At 39.6% G+C, this 15722-nt stretch overlaps 1 protein-coding gene across 1 annotated transcript in view; it reads right to left on the reverse strand.

Moving 5' to 3' along the window:
• Positions 1–1075: 1075 nt before the first annotated feature.
• Positions 1076–15722, reverse strand: part of pla2g4ab (phospholipase A2, group IVAb (cytosolic, calcium-dependent)) — a 19522-nt gene continuing 4875 nt past the window's right edge. The window contains exons 6-19 of the mRNA XM_035653938.1: positions 15478–15515; positions 14815–14959; positions 12360–12496; positions 11739–11961; positions 11353–11467; positions 9603–9740; positions 9426–9515; positions 8256–8321; positions 6835–6965; positions 6550–6661; positions 6026–6210; positions 5736–5925; positions 4569–4726; positions 1076–3444 (exon numbers count right to left, since the gene is read on the reverse strand). Coding sequence (XP_035509831.1) covers positions 3301–3444; positions 4569–4726; positions 5736–5925; positions 6026–6210; positions 6550–6661; positions 6835–6965; positions 8256–8321; positions 9426–9515; positions 9603–9740; positions 11353–11467; positions 11739–11961; positions 12360–12496; positions 14815–14959; positions 15478–15515 — 1872 coding nt within the window. The 3' untranslated portion in view covers positions 1076–3300. The remainder of the gene's footprint in view (positions 3445–4568; positions 4727–5735; positions 5926–6025; positions 6211–6549; positions 6662–6834; positions 6966–8255; positions 8322–9425; positions 9516–9602; positions 9741–11352; positions 11468–11738; positions 11962–12359; positions 12497–14814; positions 14960–15477; positions 15516–15722) is intronic.

The raw sequence follows: 15722 nt of genomic DNA on the forward strand, positions 1-15722 counted from the left end.
AGAGAGAGAGAGAAGGGGAGAAAAAAGAAAAAGAAAGGGTTTGGTGGGAAGAGATGTGAAAACTGAGTCAAAGAGGGAGTGAACGGATAAGGTGTGCTTAAGTACTTTTTGTGTGTAAATTAGATGAGTTTGAGGCGTTGTCTTTGTTCCCTAACCTAGTTATAAAACTTTATTTATGTACTGCTGTTATTGGGACTATTTATTCCGTAAAAAGCAGGAAGCTACGTCAAGGAAGGAAGGAAGTAGTCATTATGGAAACTGTTGACAGCCCACTTACCTCCATTATGTTGGGCCAAACACTTATATTTCAAACTTCATACCACTGACTTCTTGTTACAAGGCTGCGGTCTGTCCTAGTCCAAAATACCATAACCTGTGACATTTTCTGTGGGTTTTTTTTCTCCCCCTTGCCACACAAGACATTAATTAATCATTTTCAAACTACTAGAACTCCTCAGTACTCTAAGCTGATATTTTTTATACTTTTTATATTCTTTATTTGTTCTCTTTCCTACTCAGAATAGAGTACTATCTTATCTTAAAATGATAATAGAAATTTAATTTAAAATGTTTCACATATGCATGAAAGTTAAGCTATCTCAACATGCTCTAAACATGTATGTGTAACTTTTAGACAAGATGATACAAAAGGAGCAAGTGAGAAGGTAAGATTTTCTTTTCTTTTCTGTGTTTAAAGATCTTCATCTGTGGACGTTATGAGAACATCACAGAGGTTAAAATAAAAACCCTTCAATGGTGTTATGGTGATATGTTAGTCATACAGCCTGAGGACAGACACTACAATATCACATCTGTGGGTTCTGCTTTGACTGACAGTCCAACACACTATAAAACCTACATTTCATATATTATCTGTCTAACAAACTGGTTGAGATATCTATACCAACCCATCCAGTCATCTCACATTTTTTTAAATACCTAAGCCAAACAAAAGGAAACAGAATATGCTGAAGCATTTAATTCACTGCTTTGTGTTATTTCAGAAGAGGTCTCACTGACAAAGGAAGGATGTTCTGATAATATGATATTTTAAGAGAAAACATTGCACACAAGATGAATTCTCTCTTTTATTGTCATTCTTTTCCGTTGCACATAAACATTATGTATGACATGCTTTGCCAGTTATAACACAAATAGTTAATGATCACAGGAGTATTTGTACATGTCTTGATTCCCTAGGACTGACTGTTTAGCATCTTGCACATTTGTAAACATTATCAAAGTTCATAAAATGTAATATGACAGAAAAAAATAGGAAATAAAATTGCTACTGCTCATGTAATGCTTTCTAAATAAACTAACCTTATGTTAAAAATAAAAATAAAAGTGTAACATCATAGCTTAGAGATGTCTCTGTAAAATGATCAAATCTTGAGTTGTTGCATATTGGAGTATAAACTTTGTCTTAAAGGAGTATTTCAACATTTTGGGAATGTGCTTTTTTGCAAATTGACCTAAAGACTGAACCCACCCTGTGCCGGTTAACTTAGCTTAGCTTTAAGACCAAAAACAAGGGGCTAGCCTGGGTGTCTCCAAGGGCAACAAAATCCGCTTACCGGCACCTCCAAAGTTCATAGCATGTCATATCTTGTCTTTTTAATCCGCACATTTTAGTTTTTGTACATTTTGAAAAAGCCAAGCTAGCTGTTTTCCCCTCTGATTACACTCTTCATCCTCTTTTTATCTCTTTTTTCAGGTTTGCTTGCAGAAGTACGAAAAACCTATTCAACCACTGACATCTGTAACAGACTAGCAAAGAAACCTATTCCCTAAACTCTTTCTTTAAATAAAACATGAGAACCCTGCAACAGAAAACATGACACAAATGATCTGATAAAAATAGCAAGTTGCAAAAGTTTGTAGGTCATGAAAAACACTTTTTTCCTCAGTTTCTTCCAAACCAGCGGGGCAGAAACATGAGCATATAGGGTCAGAAGTACTTCAGTGAAAATTTCCACTGCTCTGTGTGCAGCCTTTGGGCCCCTGCAGGTATAGGTGTAGTGTGTCAGATTCCAGGCCTCCATTGCTGCAGGTGTAGGTGTAGTGTGTAAAATTCCACTATGTGCTGCAGAGAGCCACCATTTTCAGCTGCAAGCGGGTCTCGTGATCGCACTTTACAACTCCACCCAGCCATCCCTCTCTTTGATTTCACAGTGCGGGCCGTTAGAGGAGTCCTGCAGCACGTTGGGTTCGCTGAGGGAGGGAATGCTTGAGAAAAACAAACTGTGCCTATATCTAAAAGGCAGCCTGAAACAATATGGTCAGGAAAATAAACCCACCTTTATCCCGATGGAGAGAGAGAGAGGGCTGTTTCTATGGTATCAATTTTTGTTTTTCCAAAATGGTGGCTTTAATATGAGACACTCCCTACAGGCAAGCAGGGAGTGCTCTTTCCCTGTAGGTGGATAAGCATCATTGAGATGTTTGAGGTATCCAGAGGGGTGCACTTGGCGTGTTTAGGAGTTGCTATCAAACAAAACCAATGGTTACAAGCTCCTCTTCCATGTTTTCAAACAGGATTACATGTTTAGACGAGCCATCCGGTGGGAAAAAAAACCCAAAAACATGGAGATTTGCATGCTCTGCAGTTGCACGTTCAATATGGAAAGAGTTCAGCTGACACAAAACAGGTGGGGCTTCTTACAGTGCATTCACAAAGCACAACTTATAAACAGCATGGCTGCAGAAAAAGTCATAGGAAACATGCAAATGCAAGTGCTCGAGGCAGCATGAACTGAAGCCAAGAAGTGTCCGCATGAATTAGGAATGCTGCAACTGGGGAAGAAAATTCACATGATGCATGAAAATGGAGTGAATGAGCAGATGAAAGTATGCACTTCTTTTAAAGTAACAGAGATAGAGAGATAGCACAGTTTCACACAGGAACTCTCAGTAGATATCAAAAACAAAAGAAAGATGTTAGCTCTAACAATCCAGCCACACTGCAGTGTTTAGTAAGTGTTGATTTTTTTTCCAGGCTTTCTCGCAGCCAGCAGGGAAAAGACAGACATCAGCTGTTTGTGGTCAATAAACAGCGACAGTTTTCCCAGCAGCCACATTCATGCAAATAAAGCCAGATGAAAAGTCTCACTCTGTTCTATATGAATGCAATCATAAGGCGTGTACCAGTAAACCTTAAGGTTCTTTAGAGAATTAAAAGTATGATTAAAAGTATATAGAAAAGAGATCAAGGTGATAGCATTTTCCAAAAAGAAAATGCTTTTCTTTAAGACAGAATTTACAAAAAGTCCACTTTATCCAAAGTCTTCAATCAGGCTACTAGTTATTATTTCCCAGGTGATTCCAGGGTTGTACCCGAGGAAACTTCTTCTTCGGGATCTCACTGAGGGAGAAGGGAAGAGAGCCGCACGAGGGATTCTCCTTCCGGGACACGATGCAGTCCTTGATGGCTTCTTTGATCACCTATAAGGGAAAATATCAATCAATGTATCAATCAATATTGTAAAATTACCGAGGAAAAATCACATTTGCTTGATCTATCATTAATTGTAAGAAGAGGTATTTAGCTTCACTGGTGATCATCCAGCAATGTTGTAGATATTTCAATCGGGGCAAAAGTGGTCGACCGAAAATCGCCTTCCCTTGAGCTACGCTGCTAGCATGGCTAAAAATGTTGACCGATGCCGCTTTAAATATATAAAGATCAGGGTGTAAATTTGTGCATGCGGGACAAATGACCAAACTTTGATGTTGCTGGGCAGATTTCTCATATATCAAAGCAGCTACAAGGAGTTTTTAACTGGTTATGAAACAGTCTCCATTTAATACTGATGCCTCTATATGACCTACATAAACACAAGACCATCAGTACAGCGAGTAGATTGAGTATTTGTACTTAGTTATTCAAGATACCAGTGCAATTCCCTGTGATATCAGACAAAACGATTTAACCAGAAGAGCCTATGTTTCCATTTTCCCGGTAAAGTTTCACAGTAAGTAGTAGGTTAGCCTAACTGGCGAAAGGAAGCTTTCTGGTGACTCGCAATTCTCCCTGTTGGGCGTAGATTTTGGTGTTTCACAGTTTTACTTTTCAAGGTATGTAAGTCAGCTAATGACTGCCGATGACACACAGCAAAGGGTCACAAGTCAGACTCAAACCTGTATCTTTATTGACTATACAAGTCTGTCTAAACGAGAGGACCTACCAGTGAAATCAAACACACTGCATCATATTTAAATCCTTACTCAGCAGGGAAGTGACTCAGATACAGTGAGTGAAAGTCAATCTGACCTTTTATAGTGGCACACCTACTGTAAACCAGATATGACTTGTACTATCCGGTCGGGGATTTAAAATGTTTTGCAAACTTAGATTGATTACTTACAACAAAAATGTAAAACTTCCCCGCTGACGACACTGAATGAAAGTAGATCAACAATGAATTACTAAGTGAATTAATGTAAATCCAATATCCCCTTTTATAAACTGCAACATACAATGCTGTTCCTTCCTGTTGTTTGATGTCATAAAACTTTATCAATGCCAACTTTGCATCCTGCAGTGAAACCACAGGGGCGGAACTGACCTCCAGGTTGTTGAGAGTGTTGAACTCCATCAGGTCATGGAGTCTGGTGAAGGCCTCGTTGGAGTACTGGAAGTTAAAAGTGGAGAATGGTGACTCTGGGTCGTCAAAGATGTCAAAATCAGCCAGCTCCTTTTCCTTTTCAGTCTCTCTGGGAACACCTGTAAATAAATTAAGAAAGAGAGTTAATTAATTAACTGGGACGATAGTAGGGACAAAATACATAATAAATGTTGAGCTTGTTGAGCTTGTTCAGTGTGGGAATGATCATTTTTGAATCACAAATTTAATTTTCACTGAATAAAATATCAAAATCATGATGAGAATAAGGTTAGTAGGCCAGGGAATCTCTTCAGAACTACAGTATTTAGTGCTGTTATTGTGGAGCCGTAATCAAAAATGAACTTTACCACTCACAACTAATTTTTAACATTGCTCCTGAATTAGTTTTTATTGTATTATTTCAGGTGTAAAGATGAAAGACCGTGCATGGGGGAAACAAGTTATGCTTTGGAAAAGCAGCAAGCGTAAAAAAGTAAACCAGCGGGAACAGGAAGTCCATTTATGGTTTCCATCAGATGTGTTTTACGTTTGAGTGCAAAAAGCTTACGTAACGTCCATAAACAGACAGCGGAAGTATGTGGGCTGATGACCTACTGAAGGTAAAGAGGAAGCAGTGGAGATGAGTTGTGGAGATGTGGAGATGTGGGGTTTTGTGTGTCTTTGTATGGTTCATGAAATATGGCCTGTTTACACATAGAGCTCTCCCACTGGAGCGAGAGATTCCCTACCAGCACCTGGCTCCTTAAGGAACCATCATTCAACCAAGCAGCAGCTCATAAAACACTGAACACACTGTGGTTCATACCCACGGGTATGCACACACTCACACTCTGCTGGTATGTTTAAAAGCAGGCATTTCCACCACAAAACCACTGTGAGCAGATACTTTAATTTATTGAGGTCACTCAGATGAGGGGACCAACTTTTGACTTAGCATAAAAAACTGCCTGCTGACAGAATATGGTTGAATTCCAGTGTGCAATTTCGAGGAAGAGATGCCTCATGTGCCATGACGGTAAAACATAATTATTATAATAATACAAAGAGTCTTGGCATATTTTCCTTCCCACACATGCTGTGGAAACCTCCACGTGTGCACATACTTACCAGGTGCCTTGAATGTCCTGAAGTTGATGTTGACCAGGACAAAGTGGATGACAGTTGGGCAGTTCTTTTCTCCTTTTTTTGGTTTGAAGACGTAGCATTCCTTCAGGCCCTCGCGGTCGAACACTTTGGGGTCGATCTTGGGGAATGGGAGCTTGTTCATTCGAGCCCACTTTTCTGCCAACAGGAGCTCCTGTGCCACACATTTAGAAAGAAAAAAATTTTCATGATTTTTTCTGCTAGCACAGATCATTTTTAGCAATTCATGACTGTAAAAAAAGCCTGACTCTGACCTTGAATGGGGGACTGGAGTCGCTGGGTCGTGCAGAAAAGTCAAAGGAGATGATGAGGTCCACACCACGCTGTGGCCGCAGGATGAGAGGGTAGGGAAGGTTGTAGGTCAGGCCGCTGTCCACTATATGGATCTTCTTACTCTTCACATCCAGAGGCTCGTAAATACGATCAAATTCATCTGGGTCTGAGAAAAATTGGACTTGCTTAAATAAGTAAAACAGAAACATGATTGAGAAATTTCTTTTGTATACAGCCAAATTTTGTTCCACATGATCGGACCCAAAAGATGTGTGTGTAATGACTCATCTGGGCTGAGTATGTGAATTATTTTCATACCACACCTTCCAAAACCGGTAAAGCTCTATTAGTCTGCCAAATATCCGTGTTGTAGAAACAAACCTTTTTTTAAATCTAAAGCTGCCTTAATCAACATATTTACAATGGCTTAAAATGCTACATAATGTCTGCTGCAACAATGAAATCTGAAAGCAGTGAGTCCTGACAATCACTTTGTCCTTCTTACCTGTGACGGCATCCACCTCCTCCTCAGGTGTAGGGACTTGGCACGTGACCTCACTGACTGGAGAGAATGGGATGCTGGTGTTCAGGTTCAGGCCCAGCATGAAATTATGAACCTGGTAACAGGATGAGTTGTGTTACGGAGAGTAAAAGGCAGGTAAGGCAGGTTGATGTGAATTTGAATATAGGAAAAGTGAAACAAGAATGCAGATAGAGCACATGCAGTGTTTTGTATGGAGTGTTATATAATTTTGTGGTTTCCGGTAGAACAAGGAACATATTCAGATACCTTCCCGGCGCGGCCTTCTCTTGTGTTGAATAAAGAAGAGTCACTGAAGAGCGACGTAAACATTCGCTGAACCCAGCTAGCCTGAGCGGTGCGACGGTACTCGTCTTCTGCGTCCTGGTTCTCTGTCCCACCTGAACATTAAATGACAGATAAAGATGGTCAGATGTTGTGTGACAAAGAATCCAACTGTTACTCAGAAAATGAACCTCTTCCTGTAATAAAACTGGAATAATTACAATTAAACTGCAACTAAATTAAACGAGGTTATTTAAATGCATAAAATACATAAACATTAAAAACAAACAAAATATAGATAAGAATAACAGAATGAAAGAATGATGAAGAAAAATTACCAGTTTACCTGCCAAAATGTAATGTAATCTACCTTTCCTACTTTTAAATGGTCGCTTTAATTTCCTCAAAAAGAACTGAAACTATATTTCAAGCCTTGTTTGACTGAAATCTGGCGGCACTGCAGGTGTATTTATTGTGTCAAATGACGGAAACATCAGACAGTTCCTCAATGTTGCTAAAATGAAACGGTGTCAAACTATCCTTGAGCAAGATACTGAATATCAAATTGCTTGCGATACTGCGTCATCGGTGTGTGAATGTGAAAGGGCGAATGTGGCACGTAATGTAAAAGTGCTTTGAGTGGTCGGAAGACTAGAAGGGCGCTATTCAAATACAGGTGCATTTATTTTTTCCATCAAAAAATCTCTGTACACTACCTTCCCAGCACCAAATGCAGTTACAGACATTAGTTAACATAGTGGAGCCTTTGGCAGCTAAGGAGCCAAATATTTCCCTCAGCAGAACAATAGAAGGACAGTATATATAAGGTAGAGACCAAGTGGCAACCTCAGTGACTGGCAAATGAAGCCAGTATTAAAGCAACAGTAGTGATCAATCTCCAGAAATATTAAATTGCCCATTTTTGTACAATGAAAAATGTTTTTCATCTTCAAGGGTAATTCATTTGAAACAAAAGTCATCTTACCCCACCCCTTCTCTTTCTTCCTCTCTTCCTCTTTCCTTCTATTTATAGCTTGCTTCTATTTCACTCACAACTACAGCTCACACTTGCAGAGAAAAAAACACACTAACTTCCTAAAATTAAATTTGTAGATCATTATTAATGGGATCATTAAACCAAAGACTTTTAATTGAAAGCTTGATGTATCAGCTCTTCTTCCTGACCTGAAAGTAACCACGGTGGCTGTTTTGATGTTGCTGTGTCACTCTAACATTTGCAAATGGAAACATTACCACAAAAAAAAAAGTGTCAACTCTCCCTCAGACCCAACGTGTCAAAATGTTTACTGACACCATTCAAAAGCCACACATCTCTGTTGCACCATTGCGCTGCACAATGTGGTATCTGTTCGCAAGCTCTTTTTATGAATCATGCATATCTTCACCTTTGCGTGGCTCGTCGTCATTATCCAGACTGTCTTCCCCAACGATGTGCTGCGGTTTGATCTGCTCTGTAAGACACAAGACACCTTCACTCAGGTTACAACTTCAAGAGATGGTTGTTAATTTTTTTTTTTTTTTAATCACATATCAACACTGAACCTAACAGAATGTTTTGTTCAGCTGTGTGACATTATCAAATTCACCGCCTATTGTTTATCTATCAAAATAAGAGTCCTAAGAGAAATGCAATACACCTCATAAACTAATGCATTCTTAAAGTGGGTGGAGATGAACACTTTTATACAACCAATGCATTGTTTAAAGGTCACCCAAACAAATGCATTCAACCAAAACAAACATCCGATGAGCTGTCAGAATCGTTTCAAGAAGTGGATATCTTCCCACTGTTGTGATAACACACACACAGCCATGCTAAACATTGGAAATCTTTTGAGATAATTTTAGGTTGGCTATTTTTGAAGGTCTGAGGATACCTACTATGTGTGTAAAGATAATTATGGCCGGAGACAAAGGCAAACTTACGAAACAGATAACAATAGTATCTGAGATACAACTAAATGTCAGTTTCAGTAGGAGGGTATACCATGAAAGTAATTTTATCAGTAGACCCAGACAGACCAAGTAGTAAGTATCCATGACTAAAACATATTTCTTCAGTGCAATAATTCATTTATTGGCAAGTACTAATCTAAGTATATAAACAATGTTTTGGATTAACATAAATCCTATATCTATAAATTTACAAGCCTTAAATGGTCTTTTTATTTACATAGTGTTTTATTGACTGATAAATGGACAATATTCCTCCAGTGAAAAATTATTATTTAGATGAAGAGACGTTATGTTTTTTTAATCTCTAACAGATGTGGGTAAAAAAAACTTTGAAATTAATAAATTATCCATATAGTGGCTGCTTTTAGTCATATCACACGATCTTCCTCGGCAGGTCAAGAATGAACTTTCAATCTCAAATTTCAAATCTTAAAAGCACTGATGAAGATCATGCAATATGATCGAAAGCCAAAGCACAGCATCGGGGAGATTTTTTGGGATTACTGTGCTCTTCCAGTCAATCAAACAAATGTATTTAAATCTGCACAGTGCAGCTCACAACAAAATACATGTGGAAAGAGAAGCAGAGGAAAAATTACCTAGCTCCTCCTCCATGGTGCTGCCACCAACTGTGTCTTTGACTCCCAGCACTCTGTTGAACAGAATGGAGAAGGCGCTGCCCCACACGCCTGATAACAGTGAAAACATACTGTTAGTAGGTTTGCTCATGGTCTGACAGTTGTGTTCAGCGGCATAGTTGAAAACATCTTTCTTACCCATCAGAAAATGAATAGGGTTTTCCTCGTATTTCCTGACAACAGTTCCCATGAAGAACTTGCTTCCGAACATGTCGGGGGTCATGAAGGTGCCGTACTTTGCCATCCCGATTTCATACGGGCTGAACTCCACCCAGTCTACAGGTTAAAACTTCAGTGTTAATGCAACAGAAATGCAACACATGTTCAGAACCAATATGATCACCATAGTCCTCATGTACCTGTCAATGACTTATACATCATTCTGCATGTAAAATCAATAAACGCAGTTATTGCACTGTACAAATTTACAAATGACACTGCTCACAGTGAGGCAGTGAATATAAAAAGTCTGGGTTTTTGGCAGCCTTAGAGGAAATGGCTACTTTCAATTCAGCATCTGGGGAACAGTCCCTCATGCCCCAAAAATACATTTCTGGTATTTTATATCTGACACCTAGATTGAAATTAGATTAAAAAGTGTGTCTGCAGTTTTTAAAAGTGTTGGTAAATTGGTACTTAAGCAGAACAGGATTCACACTACAGAGAGAGGGACGAACCACTGGGGTCATTAAGGGCCAAAAGCTTCATTTTGGCTACATTTCTCTCTAAACCAACTAGTCAATATGACGCATTTGCAACATTTTTACAGCAACAAGCTGTCACATACACAAAAGCACTCAAACATACAAAACACATGGACAGATTCACATACAAGAAATACTTAAGCCTCTTAAAGCCTTTTAGACAATAATTGCCTCTAAAGGTGAACATAATTTCACAGCTCAACTTTACTTAAGCTGACTTCTGACAATAGAGTTTTCCATTGAGCTGGAACATAAAGAAACTGGAGATTCTAGGTAAGAGGAGAGTTTGAAAAAAATTGAAGAACAATTTTGTCTATTTGAGTCACATATAATGACTTAGCACTTGAGTATTTTTTTTTTGAAGGCCAGTTTTTTAAGTTAAGCTGTAATGGTGAGAACTAACAATAGGAAATGTAATTCTAGACCAGGAATGAATGTGGCCTCTCCCCAAGACTGGCACTTCATTAACCAGAAATAGATAGCATGCTTGTGGTTTTTTTTTTATTGTGACAGTCGTCATAATTGTATCAAGGTTACTTCAGAGAAATATTCCAAAGTATACTGGAGCACATCATAACCCATGTAATGGAGTAGAGGAACAAACTTTATTAAATATTGAAATTAAGTTTGGCTGTTAGTTTACAAGACAAGGGGGGTCAGAGGGCCCACGTTTAAGAGTCATGCTATTAGCGTTTGCTATTAACGGTAATGGTTGCCTTAACGGTAATGGTTGCCTGTTTTTTTTTTTCTCCAATGCTACCTTCCTTTGGTGTGAATATAATAAAATATGGTTATTTATGGTGGAGGATCATGCATTTTCCTCGTCACTCAGGGAGGCTTAAGGAAAAACAGATCACTGGAGATTTTTGTTGTTCCTTTATTGTATTTGCTATTCGCAGTGTACAGCTGCTGTGCATGCAACTTCAACCATGAGGAAGTACTGTACAACAGGGGACTAACCCAGACTCTGTCATGACCTTGTACTCACTACTCAGTTCCTTGATATTGTTATCACATAGTCATCATTAGAGGACAGCTCACTTTGCATGTCGCCAAACTTATCTGATCATTTCTAGTTATTCATTACATATGCCAAATACTTCTCTGTGCGACATGGGGTACATGAAACACACAATTTAACATAAAATGCACATGCAGATACTTGCAAAACATATAATATTTACCTGCAAACATGAGCTCAGAAACATCTGGCTTGACATGCAGACATGTGAAGAGAGGAAGAGGACTCTGGGCCTGGTCTATTTTCTCCTGGATGCTACTTAGCTTGATGTCCATCCTCTGGCAGGAGAGAACACAGTCTATGAATCATTTACACTTACACTCTGCAGGCAGTAAGAGTTTCATCTCATTGTCATTGTTATGAGGAAGTAAAATAAAAATGGAGGGGAAGAAATACAGAACAAAATGAAAATAAAAAGCATAAATAAACCTGGTGAGGGATGTGACTTCAAAAGAAAAGACAAACACAGATTGAGGGGAAGGAGAGCCATAAGGAGACGGAGAAATAAGGAATCAAAACTAACACAAACAGTTGTCAGGCGGCTCTTACCGAAGGTATAAGCGTCTCTCCTATGAGCATACCGAAGATATCGGTAAAGGTAACAGGCTGCCCTGTGGCCTTTTTGGTCCAGAGAGCCTGGATGTAGTTGGTGATGTGTTGGGGCAGCAACAGCCTCAGTGGGTTACCACTAACTCTCTTCATCAGCTCCTTGTTGATGTCCATTGGGCCCTTATTTGGAAAGTCTGGGTGAGAGTAGAGAGCAGACATGTACCTACAGGGATAAAGAGAAAAGAGCAATGTGTGTAAAATTCTGTCAGATCACTCATTGCAAGAAAATCACTTTCCTCTTTACAAGGTTTATGCAGGAGGTACTGTACTTGTATCCAGTTAGTCACTCCATAAACATGAAGCTGGAGACTGAAATAAGCCAGAGATGCTCGCTTGATGACAGCTTCATACCAGCAGAGGAAGGCAGGAAAGTTTCCCAAAGAAGGGAGGAGGCAACACTGAGGGAGAGTCGGAAAGAAAGAGAGAAAGGGCAAAAGAAACATGGCAGTAATAACAAAGAGAAAGATAAAGAGAGAAAGTGTCTTTAGAAACAAAAGGGGTCAGAGAAAGAGAAGGTTAAAAAAAAAAAAAAAGAGGAGAAGAGGAGAAATTAAAGCTGACCATGTCGATCCAGAGAGGCCAGAGACATATGTGGCACAATCCAGGACCCCAGACTCAATCAGGGCTTTCATCACACCTGCGAAGCCGATCATGGCACGGAAACCGCCTCCTGAGCCTGCTATGGCGATCACCGGCACCTATAACACACACACACACACAAAAGGAGATAATCATAATGTGAAGAAAAAGAAGACAAAGGCATACTTAATCACATAATTACATACTACACAGCTTAGAGTCTCACATTCTTTATATCTCGTTCTTTCGGGTTGAGTAACTTCCCTCTAGTGCCTCTTTACAGTGAGGGTGGCATGCCAGTTGCGTCAGGCTTTGAACCATTTTTGTGCCTCTGGATTTTCAACTATTTCATAATTCCCATTGTGCAATACTACTTCCTTTCTGCAGACTATGATTATCTCTCGGTCAGTCCTGAATATTTAGATGTATTTCCACCAGAGCCCTCCTGGATAGGGAGTTAAGAGATGTTGTAGTATAGTTGAGGGCTGAAGCTGGTTATCTCATTCCTCTGGTGCTTCCGGCACATGTTGAAAACGTAAGCAGAACTGGCTGGAGATTACAGCCGGCCCCAAGGGCATCTAGCCAAAACCACAGAAGCGAGAAAATGAAACTTTTCGCTTAGCTCAGAGTAGAGGAGAAGAAGTTGGAGCTTTGCGAATGCTGCATGAGAACACAACGTGTGAAAAAGTGCATCACCGTTTTAAATTTAGCAAGTCAGCAGGTCTGGGTGCATTACCAAAGGAAACAGACTTCAAAGATTTGCATGACTGTTTTTTGTTTCATTTTTCTCTTCACAAGTAAATGCTACATATCATAAGAGTGAATCTGTACTGGAATGAGAGATACCACAGTAAGCACACATCCATCATCCCTATATCTGGTATATAATGTTGCTAGAGCTCAGTCAGCTAACTCATCTGGAATGGATTATTATCTGAGTATAACATATTAACAGCATATGTGATATCTAGGCTCATATCTTATCACTCCCCACAAGAAAACACCAAGCTCAGCACAGCAGGGAGTGGAGAGTGATGATATCAACTTCGGGGAACGTAGACTCAGAGCTGACAGGCTGCTACCGGGGTGGAGGGGGGGCTTTTGAAATGCTCTATAAATTGCAGCAGTAGCAGCAAATGACAGCATAGCTTTCAGCTGAGCGGTGTGGTGGCACAAGTATATCCAGCTGCAGGTGCAGCATGAACATAAGAACGTAAGGAACGTGAAGGAAGTTGGCCCTTGTTAAAAGTGTGTGTTTAAAACAGGATTTTTTCCAACCTGCGTTTCACAAAGACCAGTCCTACTCTGCCTCTGATTTGCTGGTTGGTTTGGTTTTCACATGAGGAGGGGTGAGATTGTTAAAAGAAGGGTTAAAAGAAAATGTCAGGGTCAGGCCAAATCAGAGGCAGAGTAGAGGTGGGTATTCCCATGATGTGAATTTGCTATGTTGTTATTATTATTCACATTATAAAACAAAACATATAAAAACTACATTCTGATGTTCATAAATATCCACATTTATGTATAAGTATATTTTTAGCAGTTAGGCTAACGATGCATAGTTTATCCTCATTATTCCTTCTGCCTAATAGTTGCTAAAATAGCAACTTTTAATAAGATTTTCAACTTGTTTTTTATCTGCTGTCTGTCACAGTAACTTCATGTACTACCAGGTGTTCTAAAGGAGGCGTGGCTTGTAGCGTCTGCAAGGCTGCAGCTGGACACTTCTCTAACGGCATGCTAGCAGTAAAAAGGTGAGAAGAGCACTGAGAGGTTATGTTCACAGCCATAATGAAAAACGTGAGAAAAGGGATGTACCATGTGAGTGTTAGTGTGGACTGCCTGAACAAGTTCACAGACTCAATTTCCTTATTGTGACTCTAATATTACAGAAATAGATTGACACTTTGGGGGAACGGCTTACTTGCTTTCTTGCTGTGAGCTAGATAAGAACAGATACCCACTCTGCACTGTGAATATGTAAATGTGAAGATACAGGCAGGAAACAGTTAGCACAGCTAGACCCTGTCTTGTTTATTTGTGAGCTTTAGACGTTTCAGGCAGGTTAGGCAGACTAGCTCTTTCACCATATTTTCAGTCCAGGGTTAAGCGTTAAGTTAACGGCTGCTGACTGTAGCTTAATATTTGACATGAGAATGGTATTGATCTTCTCATCAAACTCTCAGCATAAAACATAGAAGTCCAAAATGTCTAATGCCTAATTCCTTTAGGTATCAGTCAGAATTCCTTTACGTCAGCCCCCTCAGCAGACACATGTAAGTGTTTGATACTCAAGCATTATATGTAGTGGAGTGCATACGTATGGTGAAACTCACCCCCTCACAGATTTACACAAATGACTGAAAACAAGTTACAAATAAAAACAGCTGCAATCTTAAATCTACGTTAAAAGTTGACTTTGACACTCTGTTCCCACCTCCTCTGGAGAGCTGGGGAGGAAGCGAGGCTTCTCCATGTCTAGAAGCTTCTTGATGCCCAGCATCACTCTTTCTCTGCGGGTCTGTCTAAACCGCTTCTCTTTGTCACACAGGGCCAGGCTGAACCGCAGGTCGAGCTTAGTACTGCAGAAACAAATAACAGAAAGGTTTACTAAAATCTGATAGTGGGAAGATAGACAATAGCTTTTACATTACCTGCTGAGAGGCAAATTTAGGATATGTTCTCTCTGTGTATGTAACACTACTGAAGATGAGATCTGACTCAAGGTGGTCGATATGCAACACAACAGTCATGGCCTCCTACCTTTTACTATACACCTTATCACAGTTATTCATTCTTGAAGTATATATGGTATTTCCAAACCCTCCCACTAATCACTATACAGTTATACCATGGAAATGATGGTGCATTGTAACCTTGAATTACAGTATCCTGCTGTTACTGAGTCACGCAACCTTTAGATCTAATTTTAGTTTCTGAGGTGAACTCCTCTGGAATTCCTCTGTATTTTCTTAAACCTGAGGCAGGTTTGCACAAGCCTCTATTCATATTACTGGTATTGCTAAAAGCAAAATTGAAACGAAACTAAAATTACTGACACAGTTTTTGGTTGAGGTGGTTTTCATTTGGTAATACGTACCAGATCTCCAGTGACATCTCTAAGTATACTTTGGTTGCCTGTAAAAACAATGAAATATGTGGTTATTGTCAAGTGTAGGAGCAGCTAATTGTGGTTAGTAATCGGTCCTTCCATTTCGTGGGCTTTTTCTGGGATTGAATCGTTGAAATTGCAAGGTTGAACAAAATTCATAGCAAATACTTAAATTGAAATCAGTGGCGGAAGTAGACTTTTATACAAGAGGTGGCCAGAGGGTGGTCAAGGCT

Source organism: Morone saxatilis, unplaced genomic scaffold (genome assembly GCF_004916995.1).
Source record: "Morone saxatilis isolate NCDOM2014 unplaced genomic scaffold, NCSU_SB_2.0 Contig12, whole genome shotgun sequence".
Classification (NCBI taxonomy): domain Eukaryota; kingdom Metazoa; phylum Chordata; class Actinopteri; family Moronidae; genus Morone; species Morone saxatilis.